This window comes from Salvelinus namaycush, chromosome 34 (genome assembly GCF_016432855.1).
Source record: "Salvelinus namaycush isolate Seneca chromosome 34, SaNama_1.0, whole genome shotgun sequence".
Classification (NCBI taxonomy): domain Eukaryota; kingdom Metazoa; phylum Chordata; class Actinopteri; order Salmoniformes; family Salmonidae; genus Salvelinus; species Salvelinus namaycush.
In genome coordinates this window covers 4,768,411-4,785,417 of record NC_052340.1, presented here as the reverse complement: position 1 = coordinate 4,785,417, position 17,007 = coordinate 4,768,411, and the positions used below count along the sequence as shown (strand labels likewise).

The 17,007-nt window shown below is 45.4% G+C and overlaps 1 protein-coding gene across 1 annotated transcript in view; it reads right to left on the bottom strand.

Moving 5' to 3' along the window:
* Positions 1-13,321: 13,321 nt before the first annotated feature.
* Positions 13,322-17,007, bottom strand: part of LOC120028302 (protein jagged-1b-like) — a 47,166-nt gene continuing 43,480 nt past the window's right edge. Inside the window, exons 10-13 of the mRNA XM_038973501.1 lie at positions 15,688-15,801; positions 15,319-15,542; positions 15,083-15,233; positions 13,322-14,955 (exon numbers count right to left, since the gene is read on the bottom strand). Of these exons, the coding sequence (XP_038829429.1) occupies positions 14,516-14,955; positions 15,083-15,233; positions 15,319-15,542; positions 15,688-15,801 (929 nt within the window). The 3' untranslated portion in view covers positions 13,322-14,515. The remainder of the gene's footprint in view (positions 14,956-15,082; positions 15,234-15,318; positions 15,543-15,687; positions 15,802-17,007) is intronic.

The window sequence follows — 17,007 nt, the reverse complement described above, 5'->3', positions numbered from 1 at the left end:
TTTTTGAGACTCGTGCCTTACAGTGTATAACTGTGGCAATGAACCCCCCAAAAAATCTAATTTTTTAACAAACAGGGTATCTTTTGTCTGGAAGCAAACATTTACTACAGGCTGTGGTGCATCCACTACTATATCTTCACCAGCATCATTTTTGTTTTCTTAATTGTTTTAATCGCCTCCACATAGGAGATTAGATTGACCGCTCTATCTTTTGCCACCTCAATCTCCTTTACCCTTATAGGGCACTCCAGGAACTCAAGATCATGATTCCCACCACAATTGCAACACCTTTGCCCTTCTACACACCGTTCTTCAGTGTACTCTGTCCGTCTGTTGAAACATGGACATATCCTTTACAATTCTTATACTGCAGTGGTTTGAGGACGAATGCTCTTACAGCATATCTGTTACGCACGCCTCTGAGAAGAGGGAACGCAACTCCCTGCTACAACTCAACTCTCTGTGAAGTGCAAGAGGTATGGACTGCAGGTGCGAGAAAGGACGACAAAGGCAGAATTTACCGTTACTATGATTTATTTCCTACACGGTAATATGGGGAAAAGGGGCTGGACGGAACCAAAGGAAAGAAAGTAAATATCAAAGCTCCCCCTCTCCTATCTAACCTGCCTACCCACTTAACTTACCTAACTAAGCACCACCTGGTGCCCTAACCAAAATACAGGGGGTGGTCCGCCCAGGTCTTACCTAGTGTGCCTAGACATTGAATATACTACGGGTATATGTATGCCCTCGGGCCTCTTGCCTAAGCACTCCCTAAGTGCCTTCCCCTTCCCCCCTGGGAACAAATGAAACAGAATAATTATTAACAATTTCACAAACACTCACAAACACAGGACATAGCAAAGCTGCTACCAACAACAACTAATATAGTACATACCAACACTTTCTGATACACAACCAACACTATACAAAATATTCAATTCTATCTCTGATCTCTTCTCCTTCTCTCTCTAATGATCTCTCCAAAACATTCAATCTCCCTCTAATCTCTAATTTCTCTCCTCTCTCTCTAATCTCTCTCCTAAATATTCAATCTCCCTCTGATCTCCCTCTGATCTCTCTCCTGATCTCATCTCTTCTCCTCTCTCTCCAATCTCCTCTCTACTGAACAGAACACTGGTTTTTATATCTTCAGGTGGCAATGTTAATTAGTCAGCTGCTTCTTGACGAGGGGGCGGGGTCAGCTCCAATCACCAATTAGCCTGGGGTCGACCAATCAGCTGGTTGGGGAGTATTTCAGGAAGCCATCTCCTGAAACACACACACTCAAATACAAAACAGAACACAGAAACTGGGGAACGTAACACGCCCACCACAAAAATTGCAAACATACAGTTTGTAATAACAAAACCCAACGCTTCCCCAGTTAGTAAACCCGTGATAGAGCGTCAGCAACCACATTCGTTGATCCCTTCACATAGGCTATCTGTACATTATATCCTTGTACAATCAGAGCCCACCGCATAAGGCGGCGGTTCTGATTGTACATTTGCTTTAAGAACACTAAAGGATTATGGTCCGTGAAGACCATTACAGGCAAGGCACTGGATCCCACATATACTTCAAAGAACTGTAAGGCTAGCAATAAAGCTAGCGTCTCTTGTTCAATTGTGGAGTACCTTGACTGACACGAGTTGAACTTACGGGAAAAGAAACTGACGGGCCGATCCACTCCGTCTTCATCTTCCTGTAAGAGAACCGCACCCACCCCCACTATACTAGCGTCAACCTCCAACTTAAAAGGTTTGTCAAAGTTGGGGGCGGCAAGCACTGGGGCACTACAAAGTAGCGCTTTAGCGGACTCAAAAGCATGGTTACAGTCCTTGGACCACCTAAATGGTACCTTGGGACTAAGCAGAGATGAAAGGGGAGCTACTACCGTCGAGAAATTCTTACAGAATGTACGATAGTACCCTACCATCCCTAGGAATCTGCGCAACTGGCGTCGAGTCGTGGGAGCAGGAAAAGCAACAATTGCCTCCACCTTGCCAGATACTGGGCGCACTTGACCTCGTCCCACTTGTTTCCCTAAGTAAGTCACCGTAGCCTTCCCAAACTCACACTTGGCCAAATTGAGGGTTAAAGAAGCATTCTCCAACCGCTGAAACACACTTTTCAAAGTGGAGAGATGATCAGACCAAGTAGACGAATGTATCACCACATCATCAAGGTATGCAGTACAATTTGGCACATCTGCAAACACAATGTTAACTAGACGCTGAAAAGTAGCAGGTGCATTACACATGCCAAAGGGCATCACAGTGTATTGTACAAAGTTATCAGGCGTAACAAAAGCCGATATGTCAGAAGCTCTAGAGGTCAGAGGCACCTGCCAATAACCTTTTAACAAATCTAACTTACTAACGTAAGAAGCAGAGCCAATTCTATCAATGCAGTCATCTAATCGAGGTAGAGGAAAAGAATCAGACTTTGTAACTGCGGACGATAGTCCGTGCATAAGCGGGACGTACTGTCAGGCTTAGGAACAAGAATACATGGGGAACTCCAGGAGCTGTTACTGGGTTTTGCCATGTCATTCTGTAATAAATAAGCTACCTCACTTTTCATTACCTCCCTTTTCTTTGCATTAACCCGGTACGGATGCTGACGTATAGGAGCAGCGTTCCCTACATCCACGTCATGTTCCAAGATGGATGTGCGACTCGGAACGTCCTGAAACACACTGAGAAAACTGTTTATCAATAGGATAAGGTCCTTCGTTTGATCGTTTGATCGTTATCGTTATCCAAATGTTATCGTTGATCGTTATCCAAATGTTCGATTTGAGAGGGTAACTTCTTTAGCATCTCTGAATTACATAGGCGTTCACACTGCTGTAACGTATGGCGTAACTCCAACCCATCCTCCTTATCCTCCTCTAGGTCCCAGCCAGGCTTCAGCACCACCGCAGCCACACTGGAGACGGCGGGCTGGACCGGCTTACTTGAGGAGCTGTCTGGAGAGTCACGTACATAATATGCTTTTAGCATGTTCACATGACACACACGGGAAGAACGCCTTCGATCTGGGGTCTTTATCACATAGTTGGTGTCACTGAGTTTCTTTTCCACCAGATATGGTCCAGAAAAACATGCTGACAGAGATGAGCCAGGAATTGGCAACAAAACTAAAACTTGATCCCCTGGTGCAAAAGAACGGCCAACAGCCTTTTTGTCATAATGCACCTTCATGCGTTTTTGCGAAGAGGAAAGAGACTTTTTGGGCCAACGCACATGCGGCGTGCAGTCTCTCCCGCATCTTACTGACATAATCCAACACATTTTTAGGGGCGCTGCTGGGTGTAGGAGATAAGATATGCTCCTTCAAAACTTTCAGCGGACCCCGTGGGGTGTGTCCAAACACAAGGTCAGCAGGGCTGAACCCTAAGGACTCTTGTATCGTTTCCCTAATAGCAAATAGGACAAAGGGCACCCCCTCATCCCAATCGGTACTGGTATCCATACAATACTTGCGTAGCATTGCCTTCAGCGTCTGATGCCAGCGTTCAAGAGCCCCTTAACTCTCTGGATGATACGGACTGGAGACCTGATGGGAAATACACAATGTCTTTAACACATTTGAAAACAGCTTTGACATGAAGTTGGATCCTTGATCAGTTTGGATTACTTTAGGGAGTCCAAACGTAGAGAAGAACTTCACCAGTGCCTTCACCACAGTCTTAGCCGTTATAGTACGGAGAGGAATAGCCTCTGGGTATCGAGTAGCACTGCACATTATTGTTAGTAGGAACTGGTTACCTGACCTGGTTTTCGGCAATGGACCTACACAATCAACTATCACTCTTTCAAACGGTTCCCCCACCACAGGAATCGGGCAGAGCGGTGCTCGAGGAACTGTTTGATTCGCTTTCCCAGTGAGTTGACATACGTGACATGTTTTACAAAATTGGACCACATCAGACTTCAAACCTGGCCAAAAAAAATGACGAAGGACCCGGTTATAAGTCTTTGTGATCCCCAAATGTCCAGACCACGCCTGGTCATGGGCGAGTGACAGCACCTGCTGTCGGAACGGTGTAGGAACAACCACTTGACACACTTCACTCCATTCATTAACGGTGTCATGAGCTGCCCATTTACGCATCAAAACTCCTGCTTCCATAAAGTAGGCAGTCTCTTTAGTTTTAGCTTCCTCAATGGAAATTACCGAAGCAAAACACTTGCGAAGACTGGTGTCTCCTTTTTGACATTCAATCACCTTCTCAGGGGTGACAGACAAAAGAATGTCATGTAATTGGGGCGCGATTTCGCAGTCCCCTTCCTTAGTTTTCACAGGAGTAAAAACTGTCGGACTTGCAGAAGGAATACTCGGTGCATTGTCTTCTACTTCAACATTCTCAAAAATGGAACTAGCCAAATCCACCACATCTCCAAGCTTGCGAGTTTGTGCCCTCGTTAACACACATGCAGGAAAAACATGGGGAAATGCTTGAACCAATTTCTCATCTGTAGTTCTGATTTCTGGGTTGTCTACTACCTCTAACACAGGAGTAACGTTACCACCAGCAATATCATTCCCTAGTAGCAATGTGACTCCTTTTACTGGCAGTGTAGACACTACACCAACACGGAAACGTCCTGATACCAAGTCTGACACTAAGTGGACCCAGTGTAATGGTACAGGTACTGTTTTTGTCTCTATCCCCTGTAATATGACATGCGAGCCACAATATGTTTCAGGAGACCAGGGTAAAGCATCAGTAATGATTACTGACTGCGCCGCCCCGGTGTCTCGTAAGATTTTAATTGGCTTTTGATCAGCTTGTTCTCCAGTTAAGGAAACACAACCGGTAGAGATAAACGGAGCATAAACAGGATCCGGTTTCTCAAATGCTGAATCAATACCTCGGACCAACGGACGAGCCAAAGACTTGACTAAACCCAAACTTTTTCTTTTTGGGGACGGTGACTGGGACTGTTTCGGTTTATTTTTCAAAACTGGGCAGTCCGCAATCACGTGACCCTTTTGGTGACAGTAAAAATATTCACGGATTTCATGAAAAGGCTTGTCAGAGGAAAAGCGACCTGAACGAGGCACTGATGACGTAATCAGTCTACCTTCAAAACGAGGTGCACCAAAGACAGTCTTGTGTGTCAAAGCATACTCATCTGCCAACACTGCTGCCTGGGCCAAAGTCACCACTTTCTGTTCATTTAAATGAACTACAATTCTATCAGGGAGGTTGCTTTTAAAATCCTCCAACAGCATCAACTCCCGAATATCAGCAAATGTGTTAGCTTTGCTGGCTGAACACCATCGATTAAACAGAGACTCTTTGTCCCTAGCAAACTCAACAAAAGTACGGTGAGAGGGTTTCTTGTGGTTCCTGAAGCGCTGTCTATAAGCTTCAGGCACCAACTCATACGGCCGCAACACGGTAGTTTTAACTGTTTCGTAATGTAAACTGTCTTCCAGCGAGAGAGCAGCTACTACTTCCTGGGCTTTCCCAGACAATTTACATTGTAACAGGAGCGGCCAAACCTCAAGTGGCCAATGCAGCGCAGCGGCCACACGCTCAAACGCAGAGAAATAGGAATCAACTTCCGACTCTCGGAATGGTGGGACTAAAGCGATATTTTTACTTACATCAAAGTGGGCTTGATGATGAGCAGCTTTTGGAGTCGTACCGGAGCCAGCTTCTAGCTCCAGTTGTCGGATCCTCACCTCCTTGTCGGCTTCTATTTTCCTTATTTCAAGATCAAAATGCATTTGTCTCTCTTTATCTTTTTGCTCCATTTCTAACCGGGCCAGCCTCACCTTTAGCCTAGCGGTCCCGTCTGAACGACCTGAAGCAGAAGATAAAGGATCGAATCGGGGCAATGCAAAGGGGGTACGAGCAACCCCTTCCTTCGCCCTGTCCTCCGACTTGACATCGGAAGGTCTACCCGTCTCCTCTCCTTGCAATGAGAGAATTCTTTCTCTTACTAATCCCTCCCTGACTAGCACCAAAAGCTCAGCCTTCAGGGCTTTCTCAGGGATAATGAATCCATAATGGTCAGCTATAGCTAAAAGGTCTACTTTTCGAAACCTCAACAAACAATCAATAGAGGGCGCTTCAATAAACTTGGAGATGGCTGAGGCAGCCATCTTGTACACAGCAATATACTGAACACACAAACTAAACAAGTCATCCAAACTCACAACCTACCATCACACCTCAATCACTAACCACTGAGAGCTCAGTGCAGCAGGGTCCGGTGGGTTTAATGGAATCCCGGATGAGCCCCCATTATGTTACGCACGCCTCTGAGAAGAGGGAACGCAACTCCCTGCTACAACTCAACTCTCTGTGAAGTGCAAGAGGTATGGACTGCAGGTGCGAGAAAGGACGACAAAGGCAGAATTTACCGTTACTATGATTTATTTCCTACACGGTAATATGGGGAAAAGGGGCTGGACGGAACCAAAGGAAAGAAAGTAAATATCAAAGCTCCCCCTCTCCTATCTAACCTGCCTACCCACTTAACTTACCTAACTAAGCACCACCTGGTGCCCTAACCAAAATACAGGGGGTGGTCCGCCCAGGTCTTACCTAGTGTGCCTAGACATTGAATATACTACGGGTATATGTATGCCCTCGGGCCTCTTGCCTAAGCACTCCCTAAGTGCCTTCCCCTTCCCCCCTGGGAACAAATGAAACAGAATAATTATTAACAATTTCACAAACACTCACAAACACAGGACATAGCAAAGCTGCTACCAACAACAACTAATATAGTACATACCAACACTTTCTGATACACAACCAACACTATACAAAATATTCAATTCTATCTCTGATCTCTTCTCCTTCTCTCTCTAATGATCTCTCCAAAACATTCAATCTCCCTCTAATCTCTAATTTCTCTCCTCTCTCTCTAATCTCTCTCCTAAATATTCAATCTCCCTCTGATCTCTCTCCTGATCTCATCTCTTCTCCTCTCTCTCCAATCTCCTCTCTACTGAACAGAACACTGGTTTTTATATCTTCAGGTGGCAATGTTAATTAGTCAGCTGCTTCTTGACGAGGGGGCGGGGTCAGCTCCAATCACCAATTAGCCTGGGGTCGACTAATCAGCTGGTTGGGGAGTATTTCAGGAAGCCATCTCCTGAAACACACACACTCAAATACAAAACAGAACACAGAAACTGGGGAACGTAACAATATCTTACATAACTAACCACATGCGTTGGTATTTGCGCTTCATGAAAAAACAACAGGACGAGAGGCTTTCTTCTTTTTCCCTATTCACGCCGGGCACCAACCGCCCCAGGAATTCTCTTCAGGTATTCAACCTGAACACCCGTCGTCACTCCTGAGATGCACTCCTTTGACGGGTGCTCTACTCCGAAGTTCAAAACACAAAACTGCTGTTCTTTTGAAGCCCACTGCAATCTTCCTCTGTTCTTCAGAAATACAATTAATCCAAATAAGACCACTCCTGGTCACTCTGACAGACTCCACTTTTCCAAGCGCATTCTTCACAATTTTTGACACCTCAAACGGGTCTCCCACATACGCATGCATACTCAACAAACGCATCCCAACAAGAAGCGATTCATTATCATTCGCACATGTATCCTCCGCTCCAATTTTAGACAATTTCCTTTTTGTTCCAGTTTTTGATACAACTGTTGTACATTCAGAACATTCATCTTCACCACCTTTACTCGACGCGCTGCTTGATTCGAACTCAGCATCTCCCTCCGCCATCTTCTCCGTTGTCGGAATCACCTTCTGCTAATCCCATCTCCTCACTCTGCGTTAGCGGGATGTTGTCAAAATGGTGTGTAAGTTATTTTTCTTCTTCTTTGGTATGTCATGACTGTTCACTAGAATCCAAATAGGTCAGATCAGGTTTGCAATGAATAACTTCAATTAGACCCCCTCTCACCCGTAAAGGGGGATGGAAATAACTAGTGGGGATTATTAACAACTCACGTCCTGTGTAAATCAAGGGAGAAGATCCAGGCTCTCCCTCTCCAAATTCACCAAAGGAATGTGCATTGTCTCAGCAGACCTTTTTCCTGGTGAAACTCGAACACATTCGAAAGCAACTACTGGAACAGTATTTCTAACGTAGAACGTGAGGAATGGTCAGAGGCAAACTATAGAACACTAATGTCATTTTGTTTGTTATTTTGCGATGTCATTAAAAATGTTATAAAGGAAATACTGTAACTTGGAAAGCATACCCACAACATATATGAAGTTTTCATACCATGTGTTGTGCATGTAATATGAAACATGATGAAAGTGTTTTTGTTAAGAGAGGGATGTGATTTGAGAAGCTATACGAGATAATTGTTTTAAATAACTTTGCACCAGGAGTAGTCACTGCCCCAAAGTGAGGTTAGAGAGTGTGTCAGCCTGCCGGAACCGCCACTTTCTAGCAAAAGGTATAAACGAAGGATTAAGAAACAAACACATTGGACCAGAAAAGCATGAAGTGGCAGCTACACATTTAAAACGATTTGAACTTTGAATCTCAACACGAGGTGGAGATGATAAACTCCCCTCCAGGACAAACACTGGTACGGCTGATTAGCTGTCCCAAGTAAAGCATCCTCAAAAGCGAATTTAAGTAGGACCATCCTGTTACTCTGCTCTAACCATCGTATTATGCTACTCTCACCCCCCCCACTGGGGAACCATCGATACGGCTGGCTAGCCTATCTTCAAAAAAGGATCTTCAAGAGCAAATGGAAGGAAAATCACTCCTGTAGTTGTCCAGGACTACGTGACCAGTTACCGGGTACCGGACAACTACAAAGAAGGACAACAGTAGAAGAATTGTTGGAACCATTTCGGACAATCAGAGCCTGACAAGCATGCCACGAAAAGGCCCAACCCCCTTTCCAAGGCTGCCCTGTTCACAGAGAGATCCCCGGCGAACCCAGGCATTTCACGTAAATACATTCATGATTTCTTACTCAAAGCGGGAGGTGGTTTGTGTGCAAAGTATATGGTTACTGTAGTTTAAAGTAGTTTATGAATGTGGCAATGTTAAGGGTCTCTGTCCCTCTCTTTCCCTCTCCATCTCTTCTTTAACAAGCATCCATGTTATTGTATTTCTGCTAGGGACCTGCTTTCAGCGTATTAAGTCCAGTCAATAACCGGTGCAGAGTGTGTACAGTTGTGGCCAAAAGTTTTGAGAATGACACAAATATTAATTTTCACAAAGTCTACTACCTCAGTTTGTATGATGGCAGTTTGCATATACTCCAGAATGTTATGAAGAGTGATCAGATGAATTGCAATTAATTGAAAAGTCCCTCTTTGCCATGCAAACGAACTGAATCTCAAAAAAACATTTCCACTGCATTTCAGCCCTGCCACAAAAGGACCAGCTGACATCATGTCAGTGATTCTCTCGTTAACACAGGTGTGAGTGTTGACGAGGACAAGGCTGGAGATCACTCTGTCATGCTGATTGAGTTCGAATAACAGACTGGAAGCTTCAAAAGGAGGGTGGTGCTTGGAATCATTGTTCTCCCTCTGTCAACCATGGTTGCCTGCAAGGAAACACGTGCTGTCATCACTGCTTTGCACAAAAAGGGCTTCACAGGCAAGGATATTGCTTCCAGTAAGATTGCACCTAAATCAACCATTTATCGGATCATCAAGAACTTCAAGGAGAGCAGTTCAATTGTTGTGAAGAAGGCTTCAGGGCGCCCAAGAAAGTCCAGCAAGCGCCAGGACCATCTCCTAAAGTTGATTCAGCTGCGGGATCGGGGCACCACCAGTACAGAGCTTGCTCAGGAATGGCAGCAGGCAGGTGTGAGTGCATCTGCACGCACAGTGAGGCGAAGACTTTTGGAGGATGGCCTGGTGTCAAGAAGGGCAGCAAAGAAGCCACTTCTCTCCAGGAAAAACATCAGGGACAGACTGATATTCTGCAAAAGGGACTGCTGAGGACTGCGGTAAAGTAATTTTATCTGATGAATCCCCTTTCCAATTGTTTGGGGCATCCGGAAAAAAGCTTGTCCGGAGTAGACAAGGTGAGCGCTACCATCAGTCCTGTGTCATGCCAACAGTAAAGCATCCTGAGACCATTCATGTGTGGGGTTGCTTCTCAGCCAAGGGAGTGGGCTCACTCACAATTATGCCTAAGAACACAGCCATGAATAAAGAATGGTACCAACACATCCTCCGAGAACAACTTCTCCCAACCATCCAGGAACAGTTTGGTGACGAACAATGCCTTTCCCAGCATGATGGAGCACCTTGCCATAAGGCAAAAGTGATAACTAAGTGGCTCGGGGAACACAACATCAATAGTTTGGGTCCATGGCCAGGAAACTCCCCAGACCTTAATCCCATTGAGAACTTGTGGTCAATCCTCAGGAGGCGGGTGGACCAACAAAACCGCACAAATTCTGACAAACTCCAAGCATTGATTATGCAAGAATGGGCTGCCATGTGGCCCAGAAGTTAATTGACAGCATGCCAGGGCGGATTGCAGAGGTCTTGAAAAAGAAGGGTCATCACTGCAAATATTGACTCTTTGCATCAACTTCATGTAATTGTCAATAAAAGCCTTTGACACTTATGAAATGCTTGTAATTATACTTCAGTATTCCATAGTAACATCTGACAAAAATATCTAAAGACACTGAAGCAGCAAACTTTGTGGAAATTAATATTTGTGTCATTCTCAAAACTTTTGGCCACGACTGTATGTTTATCCTGTGTTCCCATTTAATTAGCTAGTAAATAAATAATTAAACCAATTTGTGTAGTACTGAATCATAAGTAAGGCTTGGGCTTTTGCAAGGAGGTTACGACTGTTCAGAATGATGATACGATACGAGGTTATGATTAATATGTTGACTGTTTATAGATGTGATAGGTAAAGTCCTTTTAGAGTTTCATTCGGGAGATGGTAACTCTTTAAAGAACCGCTCTCGTGGTGCCCCAAATCCTAATGAGTTAATTGTTACATTATTAATTTAAATGGGTAACAATTAAACATAGTTAATTACAGTGTCCAGATGCACATTTCCAAGCGCTCTGATTGGTTTGGAATAGCAGCGCTATGATGGGTGAGTGACAACTAAGTTAAATTGCGCAGCCAAACTAACGGGACTTAAGGGAAACCAAGGGGACTGTGAGGGGAAGTTAAGATAGAGAGGAGGGGAGCAGGAAGGCCTTTTTTACAGCCGCTACAATATTTCTTATGGAAATATTGACATCCATGATGAATGGAATGGTGTCGCTATAATGGATGAGTGACAACTAAGTTAGACTGCGCAGCCAAACTAATGGGACTTAAGGGAAACCAAGGGGACTGCGAGGGGAAGTTAGGTAGAGAGGAGGGGAGTAGGACAGCCTTTTTTTACAAGCCCGGTGTTTAGACTTGTATTGAAAATCTGCAGATAAACTCAAGTGAAGCTCACTATTGATTGATTGATTGGCAAATTTTCTGTATTTAAACAAATATTTAATAAAGTAAAAATTATATGAACAATGAATTTACTGGCACTAAGCCACAGATTAATAGTTAGTGTTGCAAACTAATATAAAAGCAAACGTTTTTTCCCGCTAACATAATGACTACCTTTATTGGCCACCAGATGGCACTACATAACTTGCCCTTTCTTCGCGGTTCATTTACCTAATCATTCTCTCATTCCTCTGAAGTCATTGCCAGATGATGAAGCTGAGTACCCTTTTGATATGATTCCACCTTTGAGGGACAAATGGTTTATATGTATCATACCTATCCCACACTTGTGAGTTATGTTGATATTGAAAAGGGGGTTGTTCCACCGATTCGGTGCCTTTTGAGAAGTGTAGCCTAACTTGTTTTTAAAAATAAAGTTTGATTTCACCTAATTTTAACCTTCTGCATGAAGAAAACATTTTCAACTTGATAAAAAACAAATTTTCCCATTTCAAGAGGTAAAATAAAATGACTATAGTAAGTTCCTATTCAGTGCCAAATAAAGTAACATGGTTCTTAAATCAACCATAAATCCCCTTGTGACAGGAAGCTTGTGTGCAACAGGGAGTGGCATTTGAATGCAAGCTTCACAAAAAAATATATAATTGTTCAAACATTTCCTGCCTAACATCTATCAGTTACAGCGTTGACTTATTATTCTCGAACCTCACCGTTACCCACCACAAAACACCAGAAAATGGCTAAAAAGAGTAGAAGATGAATTGAAATAGAACCACGAGGAAACCTGTAGGAAACGTTATCATTTTATCACTACTTTCAACCACTCCAAAGCGAATTTCTGACAAGAATATCGAGAGGTCAGAATGGAAACTGCAGGTTTCCAACAGCTAGTGGTCTCTGGCTCCTCAAAATAGACCTAGAGGAACTAGCAGAAACATTACAACCACCCTCTGTGATTTTAACCTTGACCCCCAGTTCATGGATTCAAAGCTGCAGGGGCGGACATACAGGCACCAATGAGACGACAAGTGGACAAACTCACACTCGAGTACCAGTACACACAATAGGATACATCACCATAAATAGAATGTGTGATATATAACCTGCATTAGTATGATAGCAAAATCAATGGATGATTGATGAACGAGGAACTTAAAACTTTGTACAATGAGGAACTTTGACCTTTGCTTGGTTGATGATGGGTGGGTTATGGAGTCATCCTGAGCTGCACAGCAGGTGTGAAGAGGTCTTTACAATGCAGTGATTTTGTGTGTGTGTGTGTGTGTGTGTGCGTGCATGCGTGTTGGGTAGAAACTCTATTTCCTACATTTCCTTGTGGCCAGGGTGGGGACGGGAAGCCCATGGTCATTTCCACCCTTTAGCCTTTCTGAGAAGGGCAAAGGTCACATTCGTCATAGCCATAAGCCTGCTCACTAACTGCTCTGACCTCTCACTCACTTTCTCTTTCTCACAACATACACACATATAAATCACATATTAATTCTCACTGTATTGTGAACCCACTTACAGTATCTCTTGCTCTCTAACATAAACATACAGGGACTTACACACTAACAAAGTCCCTCACAGGCAATTAAATCAAAGCCGGTCAGGTGTTTGTGTGTTGTGTGACCTCGTGACACGGTCATGGTGGCTTAGAGCCATGCTCTTCATGATGGAATATCCTCTCTGTACTCCCAGTACTGGTGGAATAGAATGGCGCTACTAGCCATAGAACTGCATGACCCATTCAAACACTTTGAAAATGTCTTTCCTTTCTACCTCCCTTGATGAACTCACGGATCTACGGCGACAGGATTGTTGAACGCTACCCATTCACCGATCCATTTGTGTTGGATCTGAGACGTACAAATAACTCTGCGACACAAACATGGATTTGGAAGGTAAATGCACTTTAATTACGATCCACACCTGCTGGCAGCCCCAGACGAATGGAAGGAGAGAGAGGACAAATAGAGCAAAGTAAAACAGCGACATTCAGAGACAAACCACAGTACAAAAAAAACAATATCAATATGTACAACATATATACAACAGAGCTATTTTACACACAGGTATAAAAAAACATTTGACATCTTCGACAACCGCAGTGTGTTACAGAGACCGCACAGGCAACAGTGTCGTGTTTTAACTCAGTTCTCTCATGGTTCAAATGGATTGGGGTCAGGCTCTACTCTCTTGTCTAACCTTTCCCTCTTTTTAATCTAAAGGTTGAATTTATTGATTCTTTTTTTTCTCTTTTGCTCCTTCAGTCATTTTCTCTCTTTCTCCTGGCAACAGGCATGACGCTCTGTAATGCTTATCACACACACACCTCAGACTGACACACAGAGACCAACACACACCTCACAGTGACACACACCTCACACAGACACACGCAGACACACACACACACACAATAATTATACCACCGTTTATCCTTCAATAATTCATGTGGAAATGGACTAATTGGAATTAAAACCACTTTGCCCTTCCGTCCCGTCCCCTGTCGGTTGCTGCCGCCCAGAAGGCAACAGCGCAGGGCTGCAGTTCCTGTAGAGGTCCAGTTACAGATGTCGGTGACAGGCCTTCCAGGGCAGCCAGGGCAGTGGGGTGCCTACAGAGGGACATTAAAACCTGGGGAATGGCTCACAGGGCTCCTCACAGTTGTTCCCGTCTACATGATTCCCCATACAACACAGAGATACTCAGACACAGGCCAGACTCTAACTCAAAGGCCAACCCTCATAAGATTAGCTCCGGGGTCAGCAGTTCAGAAGGGCACGATGTAAAAAGTTCCCCGCCATGCTGTTTCTTGATGTTGGCAAGGTCGGGCCCCAAAATAGATCTGCTTAGCTACCTCGTAGGCCCAGCATTCTACAACAATAATTTATGCCATTTAGCAGATGACAATATCAGCTCACAAAAGATGAGGAGTCAACTCACAGAGGGATGGGTCGGGGTGAGGGCATCACCACAGGAACCTGTGCAACATGGCACGGCGCCGGGGTCCAGGGCCAGGGCCCGGTCAGAGAGAAGCGGGCGCAAAATAATAAAAGCCTCTAGACAGTTGAAAGGTCCAAAGGTCACACCTCCAGTTCCTGTTTGTCTGAGTAGTGGAAGCGGTTGAGCTTCTCCCTCTCACGGTTGGAGATGTCCTGTTTGGGGGCGTGGTTTAATGGTTTGAGTGCAGGGGAGGGGTGTGAGGGGGCCGGGGAGGGGGGCAGAGTGAGCTCGATCTCTTCGCAGAAGCGCGGTACAGGGACAGGGGTGTGGACGGTGGTGTTGGGGGTGAGAGGGGGCAGGAGGGGCGCGGGGCGGTCCAGGTTTCGGACGAGGGTGACGAACTCCCTCTGGTTGTTGATGCCCTCCTCCCGGGGCCCGCCCTGCGTCTTTTTCCGTCGTCGGTGGAGACGGGAGAGGAGGAGGGCGCAGGCTGCGCAGCCGCACGCCGTTACTAACGCTGACACACCCACCAACACCATGTAGAGATTGACCACTCCATGACCCGGGTCTGACATGGCACCTAGTGAGAGACAGAGAGACAGAGAGAGAGAGAGAGGGAGGCATGTTAGTTAGTTAACAAACACACCTGTACACACACATAATGTGAAGGGAAAAAATCTCATCTCCGTAGTCCCACTACGACTCACCTGGACAGTGTTGGCCATGACAAGGGTCCTTAAGGCTCGTGCACTCATTACCATAGTAACCCTCGGGGCAGGCACACGTGTACCCCCCGTCGGCGCTCTGACAGGGCACCCCCTGCTGACATGGGTTGGGATTGCACAGATCCACCACCATCTGGAAAATATTAACAAGATCAAAATATGTCAGGAGGATTCAGAAAACCAATAGGAAGATGATGAATCTGAGGATGGAGTCTGACCTCGCAGTACGTCCCTGAGTAGCCCATGGGACAGCTACACAGCTCCGCCCTGCCCTCCTGGTCCACACACTGGCCTCCGTGCTGACAGGGGGTGCTATCACAGGGACTGGGGCCAGTCTGGCAGTGCTTCCCAGAGAAACCAGGTACACACAGGCAGCGTGAGCCTGACACAGAGTCCTCACAGTGACCTCCGTTTAGACACAACCCCTGGCAACTGCTGTTCCCTACAGAACAGAGATAAATACAGATCAGTACACACACACGCACACACACACACACGCACACTCGCACACACGCACACGCGCACATGCGCACATGCACACGTGAACACACAGGACCATCTTGCTCCATCCTTGACCTCATACTCACTGACGTCACAGTTAGGCACCGCCCAGCCTGGCAGGCAATCGCACAGGTATCCACCAATCAGATTACGGCAGGAGCGGGCATGGACACACACACCCATGTCACACTCGTTGGTGTCTGTGGAGAGAGATGGGAAGTAGAGAGAGAGAACACATCAATAAAAATCACTGGTGGGGTCTCAGGACAATCTTTAAGCTTGCACAAATGTACAGCAGCAGTCCTTTTGTAAGAGCCTGGCACAACTCACACATACAGAGAGCAATAAACCTCTAAAAAGAGAAACAGCAAACATGCTAGGCAACAATGACAAAGGCTGTGGTAACTGAAATGTCAGACCAATTAAGTTCAATTGCGCCAGAGGCTGTGTGTGCGCGTGCGTGTGTGTCTACACGTGTGTGTCTCTATGTGTGTGTGTGTCTCTACGTGTGTGTCTCTATGTGTGTGTGTGTCTCTACGTGTGTGTCTCTACGTGTGTGTGTGTCTCTACGTGTGTGTGTGTCTCTACGTGTGTGTCTCTATGTGTGTGTCTCTACGTGTGTGTGTCTCTATGTGTGTGTCTCTATGTGTGTGTGTGTCTCTATGTGTGTGTGTCTCTATGTGTGTGTGTCTCTACGTGTGTGTCTCTATATGTGTGTGTCTCTATGTGTGTGTGTCTCTACGTGTGTGTGTCTCTACGTGTGTGTGTCTCTACGTGTGTGTCTCTATGTGTGTGTGTCTCTATGTGTGTGTGTCTATGTGTGTGTGTGTCTCTATGTGTGTGTCTCTACGTGTGTGTCTCTACGTGTGTCTCTATGTGTGTATGTCTCTACGTGTGTCTCTATGTGTGTGTGTCTCTATGTGTGTGTGTCTCTACGTGTGTGTGTCTCTACGTGTGTGTGTCTCTACGTGTGTGTGTCTCTATGTGTGTGTGTCTCTATGTGTGTGTCTCTACGTGTGTCTCTATGTGTGTGTGTCTCTATGTGTGTGTGTCTCTACGTGTGTGTGTCTCTACGTGTGTCTCTATGTGTGTCTCTATGTGTGTGTGTCTCTACGTGTGTGTGTCTCTACGTGTGTGTCTCTATGTGTGTGTCTATGTGTTTGTCTCTATGTGTGTGTGTCTCTACGTGTGTCTCTCTATGTGTGTGTGTCTCTACGTGTGTGTGTCTCTACGTGTATCTCTATGTGTGTGTCTCTATGTGTGTGTCTCTATGTGTGTATGTGTCTCTATGTGTGTGTCTCTACGTGTGTGTGTGTGTGTGTGTGTGTGTGTGTGTGTGTGTGTGTGTGTGTGTGTGTGTGTGTGTGTGTGTGTGTGTGTGTGTGTGTGTGTGTGTGTGTGTGTGT